Source organism: Triturus cristatus, chromosome 3_2 (genome assembly GCF_964204655.1).
Source record: "Triturus cristatus chromosome 3_2, aTriCri1.1, whole genome shotgun sequence".
Lineage (NCBI taxonomy): Eukaryota > Metazoa > Chordata > Amphibia > Caudata > Salamandridae > Triturus > Triturus cristatus.
Window position 1 is genome coordinate 986,521,830 of NC_140584.1, and position 21,989 is coordinate 986,543,818.

At 50.6% G+C, this 21,989-nt stretch overlaps 1 protein-coding gene across 2 annotated transcripts in view; it reads right to left on the bottom strand.

The window, feature by feature from the left end:
- The window catches only part of ZZEF1 (zinc finger ZZ-type and EF-hand domain containing 1), a 1,433,434-nt gene that overhangs the window by 668,037 nt on the left and 743,408 nt on the right, over positions 1–21,989 (bottom strand). For both annotated transcript variants that reach the window (XM_085649580.1, XM_085649579.1), the window contains one exon: positions 223–352. In XM_085649580.1, the coding sequence (XP_085505706.1) occupies positions 223–352 (130 nt within the window). The remainder of the gene's footprint in view (positions 1–222; positions 353–21,989) is intronic.

Below are 21,989 nucleotides of genomic sequence, written 5' to 3' on the forward strand. Positions count from 1 at the left end.
AAGAAAAATCTCTGGATCCAGTCTGGCGCCAGGGGTATTCACAAGGTGAAGAATTTGCAGTTAGAAGTATCCATCAAAAATTGGCATTACATCCAGAAGGCAAAATTGCAACAAACATTTAAATATACTGTACCCATCATCTCATCAGTGTACGCATCTACCCTAGCTATACCTTTTACAAAAGTAAAATAATGTCTCAAAATAAAGATAGCTCAGTCTTACCTTTCTGCGCTTTTCAGGTCCAGCTGGGGCAATCTTTTCATACCAGGTCTCAAACATGCCATCTTGGCACTCATCCATCCACTCGCAGTTTTGTTTATAATCGGCAATTTCTTCTTCTTCATTCCACTGACTAATAAAAAGTGCAAAAAATGTATGTCACCCTATTCTTTACTTTGGCACATGTTAAAGTAGATAATTATAAAAAGGGTTTATATAAATTTGATGTTCTACAAATAAATGATAAATAATTTGCAGTTCAGAAACTCAATAGTACGTTTATGGTTCAGTGTTAGGATTATAAACACAGCCTGGTTCAAAACCTCATTGAAGAATGCTGCGTTCACTTGTGTGTAGCAGATCTTAATGCAAAGGACTATCCACTTTGGCAGAGTCCTTTCCTGTACAGCCTTCCCTTTTTTCGCCCCAGAGAACATCACAAAAAGTTGACCGCCCACTTGATGCTTCATGTGACGATAGATGTAAAAACGCAAAGCTCTAATCGGTAACGCCTCTCCTCTTTCAAGGGGTGAGGAGTGGCAAAAAATGCAGGGAGAGTGATTGATTGCTCAAAGTAGAAAGGAGTCAAGTTTTGGCAAGAAGGCCATTGGAGTTCTTAGCGCCAGCTTGTCCAAAAAAAAAAAAAAGAATTTGGCGTAGTCTGGCTACACCGACAGTGCCTGAAGTTATTTTGTGCGACGAGCTAAAGTTAACGTAATGAGAAAGACAGTCTATAAGGTCAGAATACAATAAGAGCAGCTGTGCCTTAGCTTAACGTGCGTAAATATAATAAAACGTCACAACCAAGTTAAGGTTCTACTAAGGCATCACAAGCCTTTGGGAGGAAATTTCTGTCAAATCTTTCATAAACCACATACAAGTGATTGAAACAAGTGAGGGTGACAAAACAAACAGGACATCCAACAGTTTAGCTTGTATGGGGTAGGTCATGCAGACAATACAACAGGCCAAAACTTTGACCCATAGCCCGGCATAAATGGACTTCCGTGAAGGATGCCTGTGGCAAGGGTGACATCCACATGGAGATGGACACTTCGCAGGCTCAGATGAAGGACCCTGCGCTGATGCTACGACAGGAGATCCTCTCGCACAGGGAGCCTGATCGAAAGGCAGATGCACTTGCACAGAGGTTATGGGTATCAGACTCGCCCGGCCCAATTTGGAGCACTAGGATGACTTGGACCCAGTCATTCCTGATCTTCTTCAGAGCTAAGTGGAGGAAAGAAAGACAGAGGCAATAGGGCAAACAGGAGTCCTGTGCTCCCATTCCAGCCAGAATGCATCTCTTGGCGAGTGTGACCAGTGGAAATTACAACATGCAAAACCCTTGATACTGCGAGTTTCACAGTAGAAAGAAGATCAAACCAGGGTTCCCTTTACAGCTGCAAGATGCCCTGTGTCACATCTGGCTGTGTCATTTGTGTTCCGCAGGATGCTGCTAGCAGAGCTCATTCGGCATAGCATTCAAGGATCCTGCTATGTGCTTCCCTATCAGGGAAATGCTCTGAAATTCCAGTCAACTGCAGATAGGGATAGGGCTCTGTTGCCGGTCCAACTGAGATAAAACAGCCACCACTACAGATCTGTTGCAGTTCCCTCTTAAATCTAATGGCATCTGACACATTTCCTTGGTGTTGGAACCATTGGAAGTACAGATTCCATTGTAGCAACCGCATATGCCACCTGGCACACTTGACAAAAAGGATGCAGGATGCTAAAGAAGTCTCATAGCTGCTCTCACCAAGACCCAGGACTGAGGCTGAAACATCGGGATCGCAGGACAAACGTCCCAAACTCGCTGCAATGGAGGGAAGTCCCTTAACTGAACTGTATCCAGGACATCTCCAATGAAAGGAAGCCTCTGCAAAGGAGTAAAGCAACTTCAGATGATTGATCATGAGCCCCAATTGTGGCAGGAGATTCTTTGTTGTCTGGAATTGGTCAAGCTTGTCTTCAACAGTCAGTCATTGAGGTAGGGGAGCATCAGTGCCACTGACCTCCAAAAATGGCCAGCGACCACTGTCATCATTTTTGTGAACACACGAGATGCACTGGTAGGCCAAAAGGAAGCACAGCAGACTGGACATGCTCTTGGACTACCTTGAACCGCAGATAGCATCTGTGAGACTGCAGGACAGGTGTCTGAAAACACACCTACAGCTACACGGACACTATCCAGTCGCTCGGGTCCATGGCCGACAGAATCTGAGTCAGTGTCAGCATTTTGAATGTATTCTTCCACAGGAAGGCATTAGAGGATAGAAATCTAAGATGGGATGAAAGACCCAATCATTCTTCAGCACAAGAAAGTTGCAAGAGTAGCAACACTCTCCTAGTTCTGAGTCTGTAACCATCTCTATTGCTTCTTTAGAGAGTAAAACCTGCACCTCTCGCAACAGAATTGACAGGTATGCCCATGAAATTCACTCTGATGTGGGGGTGAAGATTCGGCACAATAGAAAGAAAGTTTAGGTCATAGCCATGCGGATTTTGAAGGACTTTTCTCTCAGACGTAATGAATAGCTGCTTCGGGAGAAAGTGCTGAATCCTGCCTCCCAAAGGGAGGTTGTACATCACTAATGGCAAGATAAAGTGGCTTGATGGTTGTTGCAGCAAGGGGAAGAAAAGCTGGGAAGACTGGTGCCATTGATGGCGTGAGCATTGCCTGCCCGTCCCACATCCCAGGCCTAGAAAAGACTGGGGTGACTGCAGCAGAGGCTGGAGAGACGGACTATGTCTGTATGGCTGCCTCTTAGGATAGCCTTTAAATTTGAGTGATGTGGGGCTGGATTTCCACTGAAGACTACAGGCCTCAGATTGCCACCCCACCACCAACCCAAGTAGTGACACATCCATCTCAACAGTGAACTCTTGGTAGGGATGGAAGATATGACTAGTGGAGGTCAGTTTGTTGCTTGTCTGACAACACAGGAGTCCCTGCGACATATCCTGCAAGTCCTGGGCCCACTGAAACGTTCGGTTTTGTTATAGGGTCTGCATATGCTACCTGACAAAGGGAACAAGGAAGATGCAAGAGGCCAGGAGCTCAAGAAGCCTCAGAATCGTCCTCACCAAGACCTAGAAGTAAGACCGAAATGTCAGGCTCATATCATGAATGTCTCAGACTCATTGTGGCAATGGCAGGCCCTTGAATGTCATCATGTTCACGAAAGTCCTATGAAGGGAAATCCCCTGCACAGGGTTCAGGAGGGACTTCAGCTCAATAATGGAAAACCCAAAGGAAATCAAGAGTCCAGCCATCGTCCAGAGGGTGTCTACAACTGACTAGGGTAAGGCCGCCTTGACCAACTAGTTGTCGCGGTACGGGAATGCTTGCATCCCTGACCTTCGATGATCAGATACTGCCACCATCATCATTTCTAGTAACACCCAAGGTACTGCGGTATGGCAAAAGGGCAGCAGAGCAGATTCTAAGTGCTCCGACCATACTATGAATCGCAGGTAATGTTTGTGGAACTGCAGGACAGGTATATGGAAATAAGCGTCCTACAAGTCCAGGGACACCATTTAGCCACCAGGATCCGTCCAGAGCGGATCTGATCCAGAGTGACCATTTTAAATGTATCATTCAATGACCAGAAATCCAGAATAGACCTGAGGCCTAAAAACCTTCTCCATGTCGGGGAAGTAGCATGAATAACATCCCTTGTCTTTCTCAGTGTCCAGCACCACTCAATGGTGTTGTTGGCCAGCAGAAGATTGCCTTTTTGCATTACCTCTTGGGGGAGAGGATGTGGCCTAATGGCTAGAGCGGTCAAGCTCAAAGCAGGGGAACCGGATTCGAGCCTCCGCAGGGACACTCAACACCCTGGGTTTCTGGGCAAATCATTTAATCTCCCTGTGCCTAACAAAGTAAACGTGTCCATCTGCAACGTAACTGGTGCTCTTGTAAAGAGCCCTGATACCTTCAGGACAAGTTTGTGCTATATAAAACTCCCCCCAAAAAAGACAGAGGCATGGACTGCTGAAAATAACTATGGTGAAGAATTCTATTCTATTAACACTATGGTGGGAAGAATAAGAGGAGGGGACAAAAAAAGGCTGGGTGTAGCCCCTTTGAACAATTTGTAAAACCCATTGGTATGACCAGAAGTTCTCCCCTCGAGGATCGAATACTGTATCCTGCCCCCATAAGGTGATCGTGGACCTTAGTGGGTAAATTAAAGTGGCTGGGAGCACTTCAGTACAGATGGAATAGTTGGAGGATTAATGCCCCTGATGGCAAGAAGGGCCTCGACATTATCATGCCCTTTTCCTTGAAAAAACTGAGTTCGCGGTTGCACAGGCTGGGAAGATGACCCAGCCGGTAAGCTAGGACACTAGAATAGACCCCAAGTTTTCTATAATACTCATTAAAGTGTGTCATGTTATCTTTAATTCACTCTACATTCAGACAATATAAAGCCAGGCTAGCCAAGAAAAATGTTTTCTTACCAGTGGTTCCCTGTTTGGGGATTCACCATCATGAAGTATGAATACAGTGCCAAGTGGATGCTAGCTAGGTATCCAACAAAAGACACCAGCTTTGGAAGGCTGACATAGCAGAGCACCTCCCAAAAAAATGTACCATGATGTTCACAGTCAGATCCTTCCTAATGAACACCTAGCACGATCTGATTTACTATGAGCCCTGACCTGATCGATAGGATGTCTCTATCTTTCCTCATTCTATTGAGGCAAAGTAAAGCTGATTACCAAATCTGGAGTCCTTTTGTCCGACAAACATAAAAATCTAAGAGTTCTCTTGGGGTCTAGCCAGTGGAAAATATGATCTTCCTTGAAGCATTACCAAAGGTAAGTAACTTGTCCTTCTGACTGACATTTCAAACCACAGATTCCTCACCTATTGAACAGTTATATAAGCAATACCTCAGAAATGGCCTAGGGGTTGACTTACACCAGGAAATCCTGCATGACCTACTGGGAGAAATGTTCCTCCTTACAAACTTGAGGCAGTAATGCCTGGTAATAGTGGGGATGGATGCCCATGTAGAAGCCTCATAGACGCTTTACACCGAGAACAACTCTCGTCAACGCTGTAGTAGCAAGCCGGACTCTGGTGAAAAGAGCCAGATTGCCCTCAGGAAATTCTTGGCCATGGCACAACACATATTTATGCCCATAATAACCCATCTGGACATGGTTTGTTTCTGAACAGGCCTTCTTTTCTTAGCACCAGCTAATCCAACAAACAGCTAGTCATTCACCCCATACTCCTTAATTCAATCAATGTTAAAACTAATGGTTCTTTTTGGATCCAACTAATGAGATCTCTCCTCCTCCTTAGAGGGAAGTGGCAGAAAGAGACTAAGTGCTAATGCACAAGTTACTATTTGTATAACGATATATCTGTAAGAGACATTAGTTAGTGATAGATTCCTTACCTTAGAATATCCCCAGGCGCCAGACTGGACCCGGAAAGTCTTTTTGTAGCAGTACCCCTGTGCATCAGTAGGTGGCATCGTGCGGCCCCGCGTCCGTCACTGGTGTCGTATGCGCCGAGATGACGTCACGGAGTCTACTTAGGCGCCATCCATGCGCGCTGACGTCAGTTCTGTACATGACTTTCCGCTCCAGGAACGCAGAGCCATGCAAGAAACTGACCACTGGAGCCATGAAACTAGGGCCCTGAAAGGGATGACCTTAACCCTAGAAATCAGTTTGCAGAATGGGGAGGATGGGTTGGGCGGTAAGGAATCTATCACTAACTAATGTCTCTTACAGATATATCGTCACACACGTAGTAACTTGTGCATCTGAAAGAGCCACGTTAGTGATAGATTCCTTACCTTAGAATAGATACCCCAGCAATACCAACCCCGGTGGTGGGTCTGCGAATAGATTACACCAGAAAGTCACGGAGAACACAACCAAAGAAGCCATCTCTCCGGACCGGACTGTCAAGGCAGTAATGCTTAGTAAACGTGTGCAGCGAGGCCTACGTAGCTGCCTGACAAATATTCTGCAAGGGGACGCCGCGTCCCAAGGCAGTAGTGGCTGCTGTTGCCCTGGTAGAATGGGCACGCAGCCCCATAGGAGGCTCCTTCTTAGCCAACGAATAACTGGCCTTGATGCAGAGAACGACCCACCGTGAGATGGTCCGTTTGTGCACAGCCAGACCTCTTTTGGCGACCACGTAGCCAACAAAGAGCTGGTCATCCACCCGAAACTGTTGCGTGCGCATCAGGTAGAACGAGAGCACACGTTTTGGGTCGAGACGGTGGAGCCACTCTTCCTCTCTAGAAGAATGCAGAGGCGGAAAGAAGGTAGGCAAAGTGATGGTCTGCCCGATGTGTAAGGGCGTGACAACCTTTGGCAAGAAAGAAGGACGGGTCCGTAAAACCACCTTGTCCGGATGAACAGAAAGGAAAGGAGGTTTAGAAGAAAGAGCCTGGAGCTCACTCACTCTTCTGGCAGAGGTGATAGCTACCAGGAAAGCCGTCTTGAGAGTGAGAAGACGCAAAGCACAGGTATGAAGGAGCACGAAGGGAGCACACATCAGATATGTCAAGACAAGGTTTAAGTCCCATTGAGGCATTATAAACGGCACGGGAGGAAACGTGTGCGTAATGCCTTTCAAGAAACGGTTAACAACCGGGGACCTAAAAAGAGAAGGCTGATCAGGAAGCCGCAAAAAGGCGGACATGGCCGAAAGATAACCTTTGATAGTGCCCAGAGCAGAGCCCTGCTGGGCCAAGGATAGTAGGAACAGAAGGACCTCAGAAAGAGGGGACGAAAGGGGATCCACAGATTTTGCTGTGCACCATGCCACAAACCTGTTCCACCGGCAGGCGTATACCGTCTTAGTGGAGGGATGCCTAGCTGCCAGAATGACATCACAGACTGAGGGAGGAAGATCAAAAGCTGTTAACTGTCGCCGCTCAATCCCCACGCATGGAGGTGGAGGCTGGACAGGTTAAGTTGGAGGACCGTCCCCTGCTGCTGCGACAGAAGATCCTCCCGAAGAGGCAGTCGGATCGGGGGATCGATCGCCATGCTGAGTAGCTCGGGATACCAGTATCTTCGTGCCCAATCCGGAGCCACAAGGATGACTTGGGCCCGGTCGCGCCGAATCTTCTTCAGCACTCTAGGCAGAAGTGGTATAGGCGGAAAGGCGTACAACAGAGCGCAAATCCACTCGTGACGAAAAGCGTCGCCGAGCGAGTGCCGCCTTGGAAATTCCAACGCGCAGAACTGATGACATTGCGCGTTCTCTTTGGTGGCAAATAGATCTAACCAAGGATCTCCCCACTGCTGAAAGAGACCTTGTGCCACGTCCGAGTGCAGACACCATTCGTGATCCATCAAGCACCGGCGGCTGAGTTCGTCCGCCCTGGCGTTCAGAGAACCTGCCAGGTGTTGAACCACCAAGGTAATGCCTTGATGTTCCAGCCATGTCCAGAGGCGCAGAGCCTCCTGACATAGGGTCCAGAACCCCACCCTGCCCTGTTTGTTGCAATACCACTTGGCCGTGGTGTTGTCCGTGAACACCTTCACCACACTTCCCGGGACAGAGGGAAGGAATGCTTTCAGTGCAAGGCGGATAGCCCAAAGCTCCAAAAGATTGATATGGAGCCGGGACTCCACCGGAGACCAGAGTCCTCTAATCTCCGCCTCTCCCAAGCGGCTTCCCCATGCCAGGAGGGACGCATCCGTTACCACTGTGTGCTCCGGTTGGGCAAGGGAGAGGGATCTGCCACTGACCCAATCGCGATTTGTGAGCTACCAATGCAATTGTCGTGCAGTGCCCTCCAAGATCTGGACATGATCGGACAGGTTGCCCTGATGCTGCTTCCACTGGAACTTCAGGTCCAACTGCAGAGCCCGCATATGCCATCTGGCATGGTGCACTAGCAGGATGCAGGAGGCCATCAGTCCCAGGAGCCGGAGGGTCATCCTGACTGAAACTCGGGACAGAGGCTGAAAGATCGGAACCATTGCCTGAATATCCTGGACTCGCTGTGCGGGAGGAAAAACCCGAAAACAGCGTTGAATCCAGAACCGTTTCGATGAAGGGGAGCTTCTGAGAGGAACTCAGGTGCGACTTCGGCACGTTGATGGAGAACCCCAGCAAAGGCAGGAGATCGGCCGTAGTCTGAAGGTGGTTGACGACTGCCTGGGGCGAACCCGCCTTCAACAACCAGTCGTCGAGGTAAGGGAAGACTGACACCCCGACCTGCGCAGATGAGCTGCGACCACCGCCATCACCTTCGTGAACACCCGAGGGGCGCTGGTAAGGCCGAAGGGGAGCACGGCAAACTGAAAATGCTCCAGGCCTAACGTGAACCGCAGGTAACGCCGGTGGGCCGGCAGGACGGGGATGTGAAAATATGCGTCCTGCAAGTCCAACGCTACCATCCAGTCTCCAGGGTTGAGGGCAGCCAGGACCTGAGCATTTTGAACTTTTCCTTCCAGATGAAGCGATTGATGTTCCGGAGGTCCAAGATGGGGCACAGGCCCCTTTTGTCCTTCTTGGGGACCAGGAAATAGTGCGAATAACAACCACTCCCTACTTCACGGCCCCCTTGGCCAAGAGGGCCGTGACTTCCTGCTGGAGAAGTACCAAGTGATCCCCCGACATGCGGTGGCACCGAGGTGGCATGGTTGGAGGGGAGGACTGAAAGGGAAGAGACTAACCTCTGCGGATGATCTGCAACACCCACTTTTTCGATGCGATATCGTGCCAGTGGGGGAGGTGGTGGCAGATCCTGCCACCCACCGGCGTGGGGTGCTCCACAAAGCTCAGATTAGGAAGGTTTAGAGGTAGAAGCAGCGGGGGTGGAGGTGGACTGACCCTCACACTGATTCCCAGACCCACCCATGCGGAAGCCGCGGCCGCGCTGAGGCTGGTTCTGCACAGGCTTGCTGAAGGAACGTGCCTGGGTGCCTCTGCCATGGCCGCGAAAGGAACGAAACCCAGGAGTGGCCCGACTTTTTGCGTAAAGACCCAAGGACTTGGCTGTGGCCCGCGAGTCCTTAAAACGCTCCAGTGCACTGTTGACCTGATCGCCAAACAGGCGAGTGCCATCAAAGGGCATGTCCATGAGCGAGCTCTGGACATCAGGCGAGAACCCGGTGGATCTCAGCCAGGCGTGGCGACGAAGCGCCACAGTCGTAGAAATCGCCCTGCCCAGTGAGTCAGCGGTGTCCAAACCACACCGAATGGCGAACTTAGCCGCATCCTTACCCTCAGCAACTGCTTGGGACAGCACAGGGTGGACCTCCTCAGGATACTGAGGCAACACCTGAGCAACTGTATCCCACACAGCGTGGGAATAGCGGCCCAATAAGCAGGCGGTGTTCACCGACTGCAGCCCCAAGCTGGCCGGAGAGAACAACCGCTTTCCAAACTGTTCCAGCTTCTTAGAGTCCTTATCCGACGGAGCCGTGGGAAAGGCATTCTGCGACATCGAGGCTTGGATGACCAGGCTCTCAGGCGTAGGATGAGTGGTCAGAAACGCGGGGTCACCAGGCGCCGGGCGGTGACACCTGGCGACATTGGGCCCCTGTGGCCGGCCTCGACCAAGTGCCCAACAAGACGTCAGTGAGGGCATCGTTATAGGGAAGCAGGGGCTCCGACGAAGTAGACGCCGTCTGGAGCACCTCAGTGAGGAGATTAGTCTTGAGGGCCACCCTAGAAAGATCGAGGTTGAGGACCTCAGCTGCCCGACGGAGCACCATCGTGTAGGAGCCGCCCTCCTCCATGGTAGGCGGGGGAGAGGCAAACCCCGGGTCAGAGGAGACCTCGAGGTCGCCGGCGTCCTCCAAGTCGTCCACCCAGTACTGCTCGGAGTCACACTGACAGGCAAGAGGGTCCTCAGACCCCCTCCCAGTCATTCTCCACCTCTGTTGCGTGGAGAAGGAACATACGGCATCGGAAACGGCGGGCCAAGCCAATGCCGCGTCCCAATGCGGATCCCAGGTAGGAACGAAATGGTCCTGCAACCGGGTCAAGGGCGGGACAAACGGCATCCACTGCAGTGCCGGAGGCGGAGCTGATGGTGGTGCTGGGGCTGGAGCCGGAGCCGGCAGCGCTGTACCTCGTGGCACCGGGGCCAGAGCCAATGGCGCAGGATCCTGTGGCACCGAAGCTGGATCCGCCAACGGCCCAACAGGATCCGGACACAGGACCGCGGGGCCCGAAGGCGCGCTGGCAGGAGCCCGAGGCCTAAAAAGGCGGTCCATTGTGGCAAGAAATTCTTGCACCTGTTCGGGAGTCGCTGACGGACCCGGCTAAGGCGGGCAGGCCGTGGGACTCCCAGGTGCCGTGGGACTCCCAGGCTCCAAAGGAGCCGCAGGGGAGGAACTCCTGTCCCATCGTCAGCATCCGAGGACCGACGGGGGGACGTTGGAGAGCGAACGCGCTTCTTCGACTTCTTTTTATGTCGCCGCTTACCGGAATCCTAGGGCAGAGACTTGGAGTCCGAGGAGCGACGACTGCGGCCCCGCGAGCGTTCCCGGGAACGGTCCCAGGACCTGGAACGGCGTTGGGACGAGTGTCGGACCACCAGCAGCTTCTGGCACCGCTCCCTCAAGGCCTTTGGGGCCATGGCCAGACAGTCCTGGCAGGACCGGGAGTCGTGGTCGGTCTCCAGGCAGTAGAGGCAAACATCGTGGGGGTCCGCCACCGACATCTTGCGACGGCAGGCCCCATAAGGCTTATATCCAGGCATCCCAACGTGCACCAAGGAGAACAAGCATTGGCATAGCCAATAGGTCTCGCCTTTGGGACCTTGTAAGTCTTTAGCTAGAACTATTGGCTTTGCTAATATGTTTAAGCTATGTTGTAAATAAGTGTGGTTTCTGTCTGCCAAAATAAGTCAGTGCATTTTATGTAATACACAAGCGAACAAGCATACTCACAGGTTGGTAAGTTCTCAAAGGGCTTAAAATAGGCCTTAATAACTGTACCAGACTAGACGCTTGTAACGGTTTGACTCTGTTGGAGCTTATTCATGATTGCTGACTAATGGTTGGCCACAGTCTCTGGTGATAAAAAGTCATTCAGTTGCAGTCAATGACTGACGCAGTGCTTAATTCATAACAAAACATTTAAAATATACGTAAGTGGAGGGTTTTCTTAGGAGGTGCCCACTCACACCGCTTTATTCCATTTCATACAGGTTCTTTTTCCTCCCTGCTTTCGCCCTCTAATATTGTTTTACTCTTGATGAAAAATCATCAAACACGGTCCCCATAAAGGTGTGCTAGCAGGCACCACTGGCACAAATTAAGCATTCTGCGTTAGCGTGTATGAAACAAGCTTGTTGGACTCAATCAAGCTCCCCGTTCACTAAAATGTTACAAGTTTGCCATAACGAGCACGGGTTTCTCAGCCTTGTCTTCTAGTTTCTGAGTTTCATTCGTACCGGGTTGGAATTGTCTTCTCAGATTTACAGGCTGCACACGTCTACTGTTAGTCATTTAGCATAAAAAAGCTCCTGAAACAAACAATTCTGTTTATCTGGAAATGTTATCCGTGCCGGTAGTTTAGTCAATTGACTCATGCCTTTCCTATATTTTTTTTTGCTTAAAATATCTTCCTCTTGTTGGTTTGGAAATACATACCTATTGGCCACTGAAGGAATACCCAGCCTACGCTTTCTGCCACTGTAAATTAAGCTTCCTGTGTTCTGCCCCACTGCCACGGCTCGACATTCCGTTACAAAAGACAAAATAATCTTGAGGTATTTTTTTGGCATAGAAACCGAACGTCTCCTTTGCCTGGTCCTGAAGAGCGCCTTGCATTTCCCAGACTTGAGTTACGGCAATGCTTGGCTGTATTCTGGGTCGCTGGATTCTGGAGCAGTTAGTCGTGATAAATTAATTGCTTGCCTGCTGAGTCCCAGCAAGCCATGACTAAGTTCTTCCAGCACGTGGTCAGCAATTACACCAGTCTAACCGTGCTCTCCTGGTTGCTTTCTTTGGAAGGGACTCCTGTGCTGGGCTATATTTGCATTTTGTTTCCCTGGTAGTTGCCACTCTCAATCAGCCGACGCCATTTTATAGTCGGTATTTTTTTTATGTCTTTATAAAACGATCGTGATGGGTTACAAACAAACTGTCGTGTAAGATCGAAGCGGCATCGAAGGATTCTGCAGAATAGAGAGGCGTGAAATGGTGTCCGAGCGAGACCTTATGTTCGTCCACATGGGAAAATGTGAAGCAAAAACTAAGAGCGCAGGCCTCGAAGTTTTTTTCTAAATACGTGTTTAGTCTTGATGGCTGCACTCGTCGCTGCAGTGTATGAATAAAACAGATTTACGAATTATGCCCTGATTTTCGTTGTGCTGTAACACACTTATAAGATAGCGCCTGTTCCGATTTGAGTGCTACTCACATACAATTAAACCAGTTTTGTAGAACAGTAACACTTATAAAGGGGCAAATTTCTGTTGTGTGATGTCATCTTTCCCTTTAAGGTAGTGTATGCTATAGCTGTAGTATACTGTATGACGACATTTGTATGGCATCGGATTTATCACACTCCTCCCAGGCTGACTGTTATAAGAACCTCCAACCTTGGACTAGGGGCATTAACGCATGCCTCTGCGCCTCATTTGTAAGGGAGGGAAGTCTTTCCAAGTACCCAAGCTCCTCCCCAGAAGCCTTATCCAGGCCCCAGACACCAGTAGCAGACCAAAACAAGCGGCCGTGAAAGTGATCGCGATCAAACATCAAAGCGGCCGCGAAAGTGAAAGTAATCGCGGCAAGCGCGGCGCGCGCTCCCGGGCACATGTACTGTAGCTCTAGGCTGGCCTGGTAGCACTTTTTGGAGCCCTCTCAAAAAGTCTCGCCAAACCAGCGCATGCGCTGGGTCAGGCGAGACCTAAAAAGGGAGACAAAAGTCTCTAAAGTGAAGTCAAAAAGTGACTAAGGTACGTGCTCTAACTGGATCTGCACTTGCTGGAGCGGAAAAAGAAAGAACTGACGTCAGCGTGCATGGGTGGCACCTAAGTAGTCTCTGTGACGTCATCTCGGCGCATACAACGCCAGTGACGTACGCGGATCCGCACAACGCCACCTACTGACGCGCAGGGGTACTGCTACGAAAAGACTTTCCGGATCCAGTCTGACGCCTGGGGATATTCTAAGGTAAGGAATCTATCACTAATGTGTCTCTTTCAAATAATGATATACTCTTCCTTGCAGGGAGTGGCGGTAGTGGTGAAAAAGAGCGTTTCCTGCTCAGTTCTTCCTCTTAATTCCATCGGGAGCGCTGAGTCGCTCGCCTTCACGCTCAGACTGTCCCCGGGCCAGGCCCTGAAGGGGTTGTTGGTCTATAGGCCACCAGGCCCTTTGGGTTCCTTCCTGGAAGATCTGCAGACAGCTGTCTCTGAGTTGGTGCTGACCTCACAGCACTGCGTCATGGCTGGTGATTTCAACCTCCACCTTGACGTAGCGGATGACTCGGATGCGGTCAAACTGTTGGATATTACATCTCCACTGGGATTGTTACCGTTCGTGTCGGGGCCAACCCATGAGAAGGGGCATACCCTGGATCAGGTGTTTTCATCTGTCCCTCTTACGGAGGTTGACACCCTGCCGGTGCTCTGGTCCGATCACAGGCTGATCAGATTTTCGGTGCGGGAGAGTGCGCGGCCGGATAACAGTGCCTCAGTCGTGTCTAGACCGACCTCGAGAGCGCTGCACAGAGTGACACCTGAAATGCTGGAACAGGCGCTTCTGGATCACCCATGCCATCTTTCGGGTGATCTGGATAGCGACACTGAGGCTCTGCAGCGGTGGCTCATTGACAGGCTGGACGATCTGGCCCCCAAGGTAGCCCTCCGATCCACGGTGGCACGGCAATCTGCACCATGGTTTACGGAGGCTCTTCGTGTGGCTCGCAGCCAATGTAAGGTGGCCGAGAGGGCCTGGCGACGTTTGTATGATGGGGAGGCTAAACTCGCCTACAAGGCGGTGGTGAAGGCCTACCATCGGGACATTCTGGGAGCTAAGAGGGACTATTTGGCTAGGAGGATCGAGGCATCCGCGAACTCCTGTAGGGAGATCTTCACCGTTGTGAAGGAGTTCACGACCCCTAGTTCCCAATCGCCCCCTCTAGTTTCTTCAGATACGTGGGCAGGTGATCTGGCCGGCTTCTTCACTAATAAGATCAAGGCGATTCAGGCCTCCTTTGTGGAAGGACCGGAGGATGGAAGCGGCGTCACCGGGGTTGGGTGTGGATTTCCGCACACACCGACGGCGGTGCTGTCTGATTTTCCTGCTGTTTCCAGCGATGTGTCCAGGCAGCTGTTGGCCAATTTGAAATCTGGCTCGCCACTTGACCCCTGCCCCGCCAAATTTTTGGCTGGGATGGCGGAGGTGGTGAATCCGCTGGTTAATCCCATCCTCAACGCCTCGCTGAGGGAGGGGAGGGTCCCCAGCTCTTGGAAGAGAGCGATGGTGATCCCCCTCCTAAAGAAACCGGGTCTCGACGTCGAGGTTCTGGCCAATTATAGGCCAATTTCACTTCTTCCGGCCCTCACGAAGATCACGGAAAAACACGTCCACGGTGTCCTGTCGCGCTTTCTGGAAGCTAACAATCTGCTCCATCCATCTCAATCCGGTTTCCGTCCTAATTTTAGTACGGAAACGGCATTGCTAGAGGTCACTGAGATCATCAGGGAGACTCTTGATGTCGGCGGGAGGGCGATGCTGGTCATGTTAGATCTATCGGCGGCCTTCGACACCGTCCCCCACAGGGCGCTCTTAGCGAGGCTTTATGACATCGGCCTTAGGGGGACGGCGCTCAGGTGGTTTACATCCTTCCTTGAAGGCCGCCGCCAGACGGTCTGGGTTTCCCAGAGCTCTGCCGAGATGCCGCCATTGGGAGTGGGGGTTCCACAGGGATCTGTGTTGAGCCCCACGTTGTTTAACATCTTTATGTCCCCTTTGGCGGCCTTGGTGGAAGCATATGGGGCCCAGATCATCTCTTACGCCGACGACACGCAACTCCTCTTCACATGCGGGAAAGACCAGGAGTTTGATGGAGGGAGAATTCGGGACTGTCTTACATTGGTCTTTGACTGGTTCCAACGGAACAGTCTAAGGGCCAACTCGAGCAAGTCCGAGGTTCTGTTTTTTGGTTGCGGTGTCGATCCGGTGTGGCAGCATTGGTGGCCGTCCGACATGAGCCCTCCTGCACAGTCTTCCTTGGTGGCTAAAAACCTGGGTGTCAAGCTGGACAACCAGCTATTGCTGCGAACACACATTCTGGGTCTGGCTGGCACCTGTTATGGAATTTTGAAAATGCTCCGTAAATTCCTGCCCCTGCTGTCTGAGGAGCACAGGCGTATTACTGTGCAGGCTCTCGTCGGTTCGAGGCTTGATTATGCTAATGCCCTCTTCCTTGGCCTCCCTGATTACCTAGTTCAGCGCCTACAGGTGGTACAGAACTCTGCCGCCCGGGCTATTTTTGGCCTGCGTAGACAAGCCCGAGCTTCCGGGCTGCTTCAGGCGCTACATTGGCTGCCTGTCCGGAAGCGGATCCAGTTTAAATCCCTGACTCTGATGCACAAAGCCCTGTTTGGATCAGGGGCTGGATACCTGCGGCGGAGACTAGCCTTCTATCGACCAGTCCGCTCCTTGCGCTCGGAATCCCTTTACAAAGCGGTGGTCCCTCGGGTGAGGAAGGCCCGCACGGGAGGGCGCTCTTTCAGCTGCAAAGCCCCACAGCTGTGGAACTCGCTTCCTCTTTCGCTGCGCAGCACTGTCAATTTGTTCCAGTTCAGGAAGAGCCTGAAGACCTGGCTTTTTAATCTTTAGGCTGTCCTTATTGCTTCAGTTTCAGTTATTTTTATCATTCTTTTGCTGTGTTGTGTTATTTTTATTCTGAGATGCAGGTGGAAAGCGCCGGGACACTCTTTTCGAGTAGCCGTGCGCTATAAAAGAACGCTATAACATAACATAACATAACAGGGCAGTCTATCATGCTTCCCATTTTTTTTCTCTTTATATAACCTTCAGTGGAAAAGATGGCCAAGTCCAAAGCACTAATTTCTCAGGGAACAAGGCGATATATGGTAGCTGTACTGACAACGCCTACAGATCACCGACACTACGCAGAAGTTATTGGAATGAACAGAACAGTCTTAATGTTGAACAATCCCAGGGAACTGCGGTGCAGGGCATCAAATGGCATGCACATCAAGAATGTGATCCCCACTCAGCTAGAAGGCCCTTCTGCAGCTTGTTTAACCTGCGTGCAATGTTTGACTTTACGCAGCCGGCCCAAAGTGGGTGTAGGCGAAATGGTGGTGATGACTGTTAGTCTCGATACTGCTGGCCCGCCAGGATTGTAGGCATCATGCTGTGTTCATTACTGATTGCCTTTAATAAAGGTTTCTAAAAAAATGAAGAAAAAAAAAAGAATGTGATCCCTTGCAAAAACTACATCACAACCAGAGGCAAACTGAGGAAAACTGAGGAAAACATAAAAGGCTGAAAGGCCTGACCGATGATTAGTGCCCAAAAGCAAAGCCAGGCAGTGACAAAACAAAAAGACAGCTTGGTCTGGAGAGTATCACCTGAGTTTCCTCATACCAGGCCACAAACTTAGCCCAATGGCCAGATAAATCAATTTGGTAAAAAGGGGCAGATCCATAGGTATACCATCCACCTCTTCTACGGAAAAGTACTGCCCATTCATTTGCTTGCACTTAATCTCCATGCATTGAGGTGTAGATTGTGCAGGTTAAGGTGAAAATCCCAGCTCTGTTGATGAGAAATAGGGTCCTACTGAAGAGGTGGATGGAACGGAGGACAAAGGCTCAGGATGAGCAGATTTGGGTACAACACTCCCCCAGCCAAACCTGGGGCTATCAGGGCAAAGTGATCTCAGTCCCTCCTAATCTTTTTCAGAATTCAAGGCAGACGTGTTAGTGGTGTAAAGGTATACAGGTGACCAAAGTTCCAGTGTAGGTGGAATGTGTCGCCTAAGGAGCCATTAGGTAGAAACAAACAAGTTATTTACCTTCGGTAAAGCCTCATCTGGTAAAGATTATCTAGCCGCAGATCCTTCCCTTAGAATTATCCCTAAGCGAAAAAAACGGGATCTGGAAATTTTTCATGAGCAGTACTCCTATGCGCTGGTAGGTGGCGTTGTTCAGCTCTGCCTGGCACCGTAAACTCCGAAAGTGACAGGTGCAGTCGCAATATAGGCGCCACCCAAGCACACTGAGGTCAGTTTCTTTTTGTGACTTTCCACAACAGGAGTGTAGAGCCAACAAACCATACTGCTCACTGGTGTTATGACCCTAGAAAATCCATTCACAATGCGGGGAGGATGAGTGGGTTGGTTGGAATCTGAGACTAGATAGAGTCTGTACCAGATAAGGCATTACCAAAGGTAAGTAAATTGTTCATCTGATAGAGACTTTTAGCTGCAGATTCCAAACCTTAGAATAGATACCCAAGCAATAGGTGGGTCTGCTAAACAATTTCACACTAAAAAGTCATGCAGGACCAAACAGGCAAAGTGCCCGTCCCAAGCAACCGGACGGTCCAGGCAGTAGTTAACTGAGGTGGCGGAGTGAGCTAAACAACAATGATGGATTCAACCCAGATCTGTGACTGGCGGTGAGTGTCTGAAAAATTTCAGCACTCCGTCCATCATCTCCTTCTGTTTGCTTTGTTCACCCTAAGTTGGCAGGGTATGCCCAGACATGGGTCCCTTGCTCACTTTGCCACTGGATTCAAGCTAGCCTGGCTGATGAGGGATGTTACCCCGAAACTAGTCCCAGGATGCTTGTTTCCGGTTCAGGGAAGACCTGGCTTGGCAGTTCGGGCTGGACTGTTCGCATGAGGCAAAACTGATTTGAATATAGCTGGGTCTGAACTGAGGTGGCGGAGTGAGCTAAAGAACGATGACGGATTCAACCCAGATCTGTGACTGGGGGCGAGTGTCTGAAAAGTTTCAGCACTCCGTCCATCATCTCCTTGTGTTTGCTCAGTAGTGCTTAGTGAACATGTGCAGAGAGATCCACGTTGCTGCCTGGCAGAAGTCCAAAACCGGGACTCCGCATGCTAACGCAGTGGTCACAGCCTTTGCTCTGGTTGAATGAGCACGCAAACCTTCTGGAGGTTGCTTTTTGGTCAATGCGCAGCAGATTTTAATGTAGAGCACAATTTATCTGGAGATGGTTTATTTATGCATGGCCTTCCTTTTCTTGGCTCCGACAGAACCCATGAAGAGTTGGTCATCCACTCTGAACTCTTTTCTGCGGTCAAGGTAGAACAACAACACTCTATTAGGGTCTAGTCTGATTCGATCCTCTTCCTAGCAGGGATGTTCACTGACACTGGGCAGATGTTATGGTGACTAGAAAGGCCGTCTTGATTGTAAGGAGCCTGAGAGGACAGTTATGTAGTGGTTCAAAAGGATACCGCATTAGAAAGGTAGGTACTATATTTAAGTTCCACTAAGTCATGATGAAGGGTGAAAGGGGAACATGTGTTGGAAATATTTCAAAAACCTATTTACCATAAGGGATTTTGAACAGGGATGGCTGATCTGGCAACCGCAGAAATAAAGAGTTGCCAAAAAGATAGCCTTTCAAGGTGCCAAAAGCAGAGCCTTGCTGGGCAAGAGAAAGAATAAACAGAAGGACCTGAGAAAGGGGGCAGAAAGGGTATCAGCCTGTTTTTCTGCACACCATGCCACAAAATCACCCCAATGTAAGGCATTTACCATCTTCGTAGAGGGACGCCTGGCTGCCAAGAAGACACTACAGAATTCAGGGGAAAGCTCAAAATCTGTCAACTGTCGCCAATTAACCGCCCCACATGAAGGCGGAGGATTGCAGGGTTAGGGTGGAGAACCCTCCCCTGCTGCAGGAGATTCTCACAGATGGGCAGCTTGATCAGAGGACCAATGACCATGCTCAACAGCTCAGGATATCAAACTCTCAGAGCCACAAGGATGACTTGGACCCAGTTGTTCCTGATTTTCTTGAAAACTCTGGAAAGGATTGGTATGGGCAGAAAGGCGTACAGGAGGCCTGAGCTCCACTCAAGATGAAAAAAGTCTCTGAGCGAGAGCTGCCTTCAGCGTGCAAAATGCTGACAATGCACGTTCTTGGAGGTGGCGAACAGATCTAACCAAGGCTCTCTCCACTGCTGAAAAAGACTTTGCACCACCTCCGGATGGAGATGCAATTTGTGATATGCCAGGCATTTTAGCTGAGCTTGTTCACTCTGGCATTCAGAGAGCCTGCCAGGTGTTGAGCTCCCAGGAATATGCCCCGATGTTCAAGTCATATCCAGAGGCGCAAGGCCTCTTGACAACAGGTCCAAAGCCCTACCCGGCCCTGCTTGTTGCATAACCCCATGGCCTGGGTGTTGTCCGCTAACACCTGCACTAGTCTTTTATTGATGAAGGCTTTCAATGCCAGCCGGATCGCTCGGAGATCCAATATATTGATGTAGAGTCTGCCGCAGACCCAATCTCGGTTCGTTAACCACCACTGCAGATCTTTTGCAGTACTCTTTTAGATATATACCATGTAAGGGAGATTCTCCTGATTCTGCACCCACTGGAACGTCCAGTCCCACTGAGGAGCCTGCATATGCCAGCGAGCATGTGTCACAAGCAAGGTGCAGGAGGCCATGAGGCTCAAAATCCTCAGTCAGTCTCACCAAAATCCAGGATAGAGGCTGAAAGATTGGCATCATAGCCTACATTTTCTGGACTCACCGTTATGGAAGATAAGCCCGAAACTGCACCGTCTTCAGAACAGAATTGAGGAGGGAGGACTACATGGGGTGAGCTCACCTTCAACAGCCAGTTGACAAAATAGAGGAAGACTGCACCCCCTGATCTCCACAGATGAGCTGCAAACACCACCATCACCTTGGTGAACACCCAAGGAGCACTGGTAAGGCCACAAGGGAGCACAGCAAACAAAGTGCTTGTGGCCCACAGTGAACCTCAGGTAATGCCTGTGAGCAGGCAATATGGGAATGTGTAAGTATGCATCCTGCAAGTCCAACGGTACCACCCAGTCTCCCGGGTCGACACAACTTGAGCACCTTTTTCAGGAAGAAATTGAGAGGGCACAGGTCTAGCATGAGGTGAAGGCCTCCATCCTTCTTGGACACAAGAAAGTAGAGGGAATAACAACCACAAACTACTTCTGTGGGCACCCTCTCTATGGCTCCCTTGGCCAAGAGAGCTGCTACTGCCTAGCAGAGTAAGGAGAGATGGTCCTCCGTCACCTTGTGACAACTGGGTGGAATGGGTGGAGGGATGGTCATGAAGAGGAGGGAGTAACTCCTTCAGACAATCGGAGACCCCAGCGGTCGAACGTTATCGACCTACAGTGGTGCAGGTGATGGCGTATCCTGCACATGATGGTCAGAGGGCAAACTAAAGAAGCTTGGAGGCTGTGGCTGCCGGGGGTGGTGGACTGGCCCAACCTCTGGATGCCCGACCCACAGGCTCTGTGGGTATCGCAACCTCAGCTGCAGAGGCTGGGGAACTTGTGATCTGTGGGGCTAGGTGGGTAGAGAGGCTTCTGGAAGCCCCTTCCATGGCAACGAAAGGAGTAAAAGGTGGACTGGAGTTGCAAAGGGGCCATGGAAAGGCCCAAGGACCAGGCCGCAGCTCTGCTATCCTTGAAGCGACCCAGCGCAGAGTCGATCTTGTTTCTGGAGAGACAGGAGTTTTCGAAGGGCATGCACATAAACAAATCTTGGACATCCCCTGAAAAGCTGGTCGCCCTCACCCAGGCGTGGTGCCAAAAGGCCACCAACAAAGAAACATCCCTGCCTAGCGAGTTGATTGTGTCCAGCCCACATCCTATTGTGAACTTAGCTGCTTCTCTCACATCAGCCACAGCTTGGGAGAGTAGTGCACAGGCCTATTCCGGGACAATAGGCAGCCCTTTCGCAACCGCATCCCAGGGTGAATAGGATTAACGGCACAAAAGGCATGCAGTGTTCACTGACTGCAGTGACAGGCTGGCGGAAGAAAACATTTTCTTGCCCAAGGTGTCCAGCCTTATGGATTCCCTATCTGGTGGGGTGTTAGGGAATGCACCAGGATTTATTCGGAAAGAGGAGGCTTGGACCACCAAGCTCCCCATGGTAGGGTGTTGTGTGAAAAACTAAGGTCCCCTGGGGCGGGGCGATGGCAGCGGCCAATTGTCCTGTTCATAGGAGCCCTTGTGCAGAGCTTGGATGTGGCCCTGAGCAAGACGTCCGTGAGCAATTCTTTAAAATGGGAGAAGCTGTTCTGGGGGGGTAACTTCCGGCTGAAACACTTCTGCCAAGATTTTACTCTTGACTGCCACAGAGGACAGGCTAAGGATTAGAACCTCGGCTGCCCCCTCACCACCAAAAGCAAATGAGGCTTCATCCTCCATTGCTATGGTAGGAGTAGAGACCAAGTCAGTATCTGGGGAGGTGTCCAGTTCACCGGCATTCACCCAATCCTCACATCAGTCCATATTGGGGCCTAGGGGCTGGTATTGTTCAGGGTCCAGTGGCCCCTCCGAGTCCTCCCCAAAGTCCCAGCCCATAGCAATAGGGCTCAGGCTCCAGCCTGAAGGAAATCGATCCAGTCGACATTGGGCGACACCCCTCCGTCTTTGTGTTAAGAGTCAGAGGTAAAAATGCGACGGTGCCGCCAAGGCGATGCTGGGAGCACCGACAGTGGTACCACTGCTGGGGGAAGGTCAGATCCAACTGTGGATCAAAGGGGGCCGAATGGCGCGGAGGGGCAG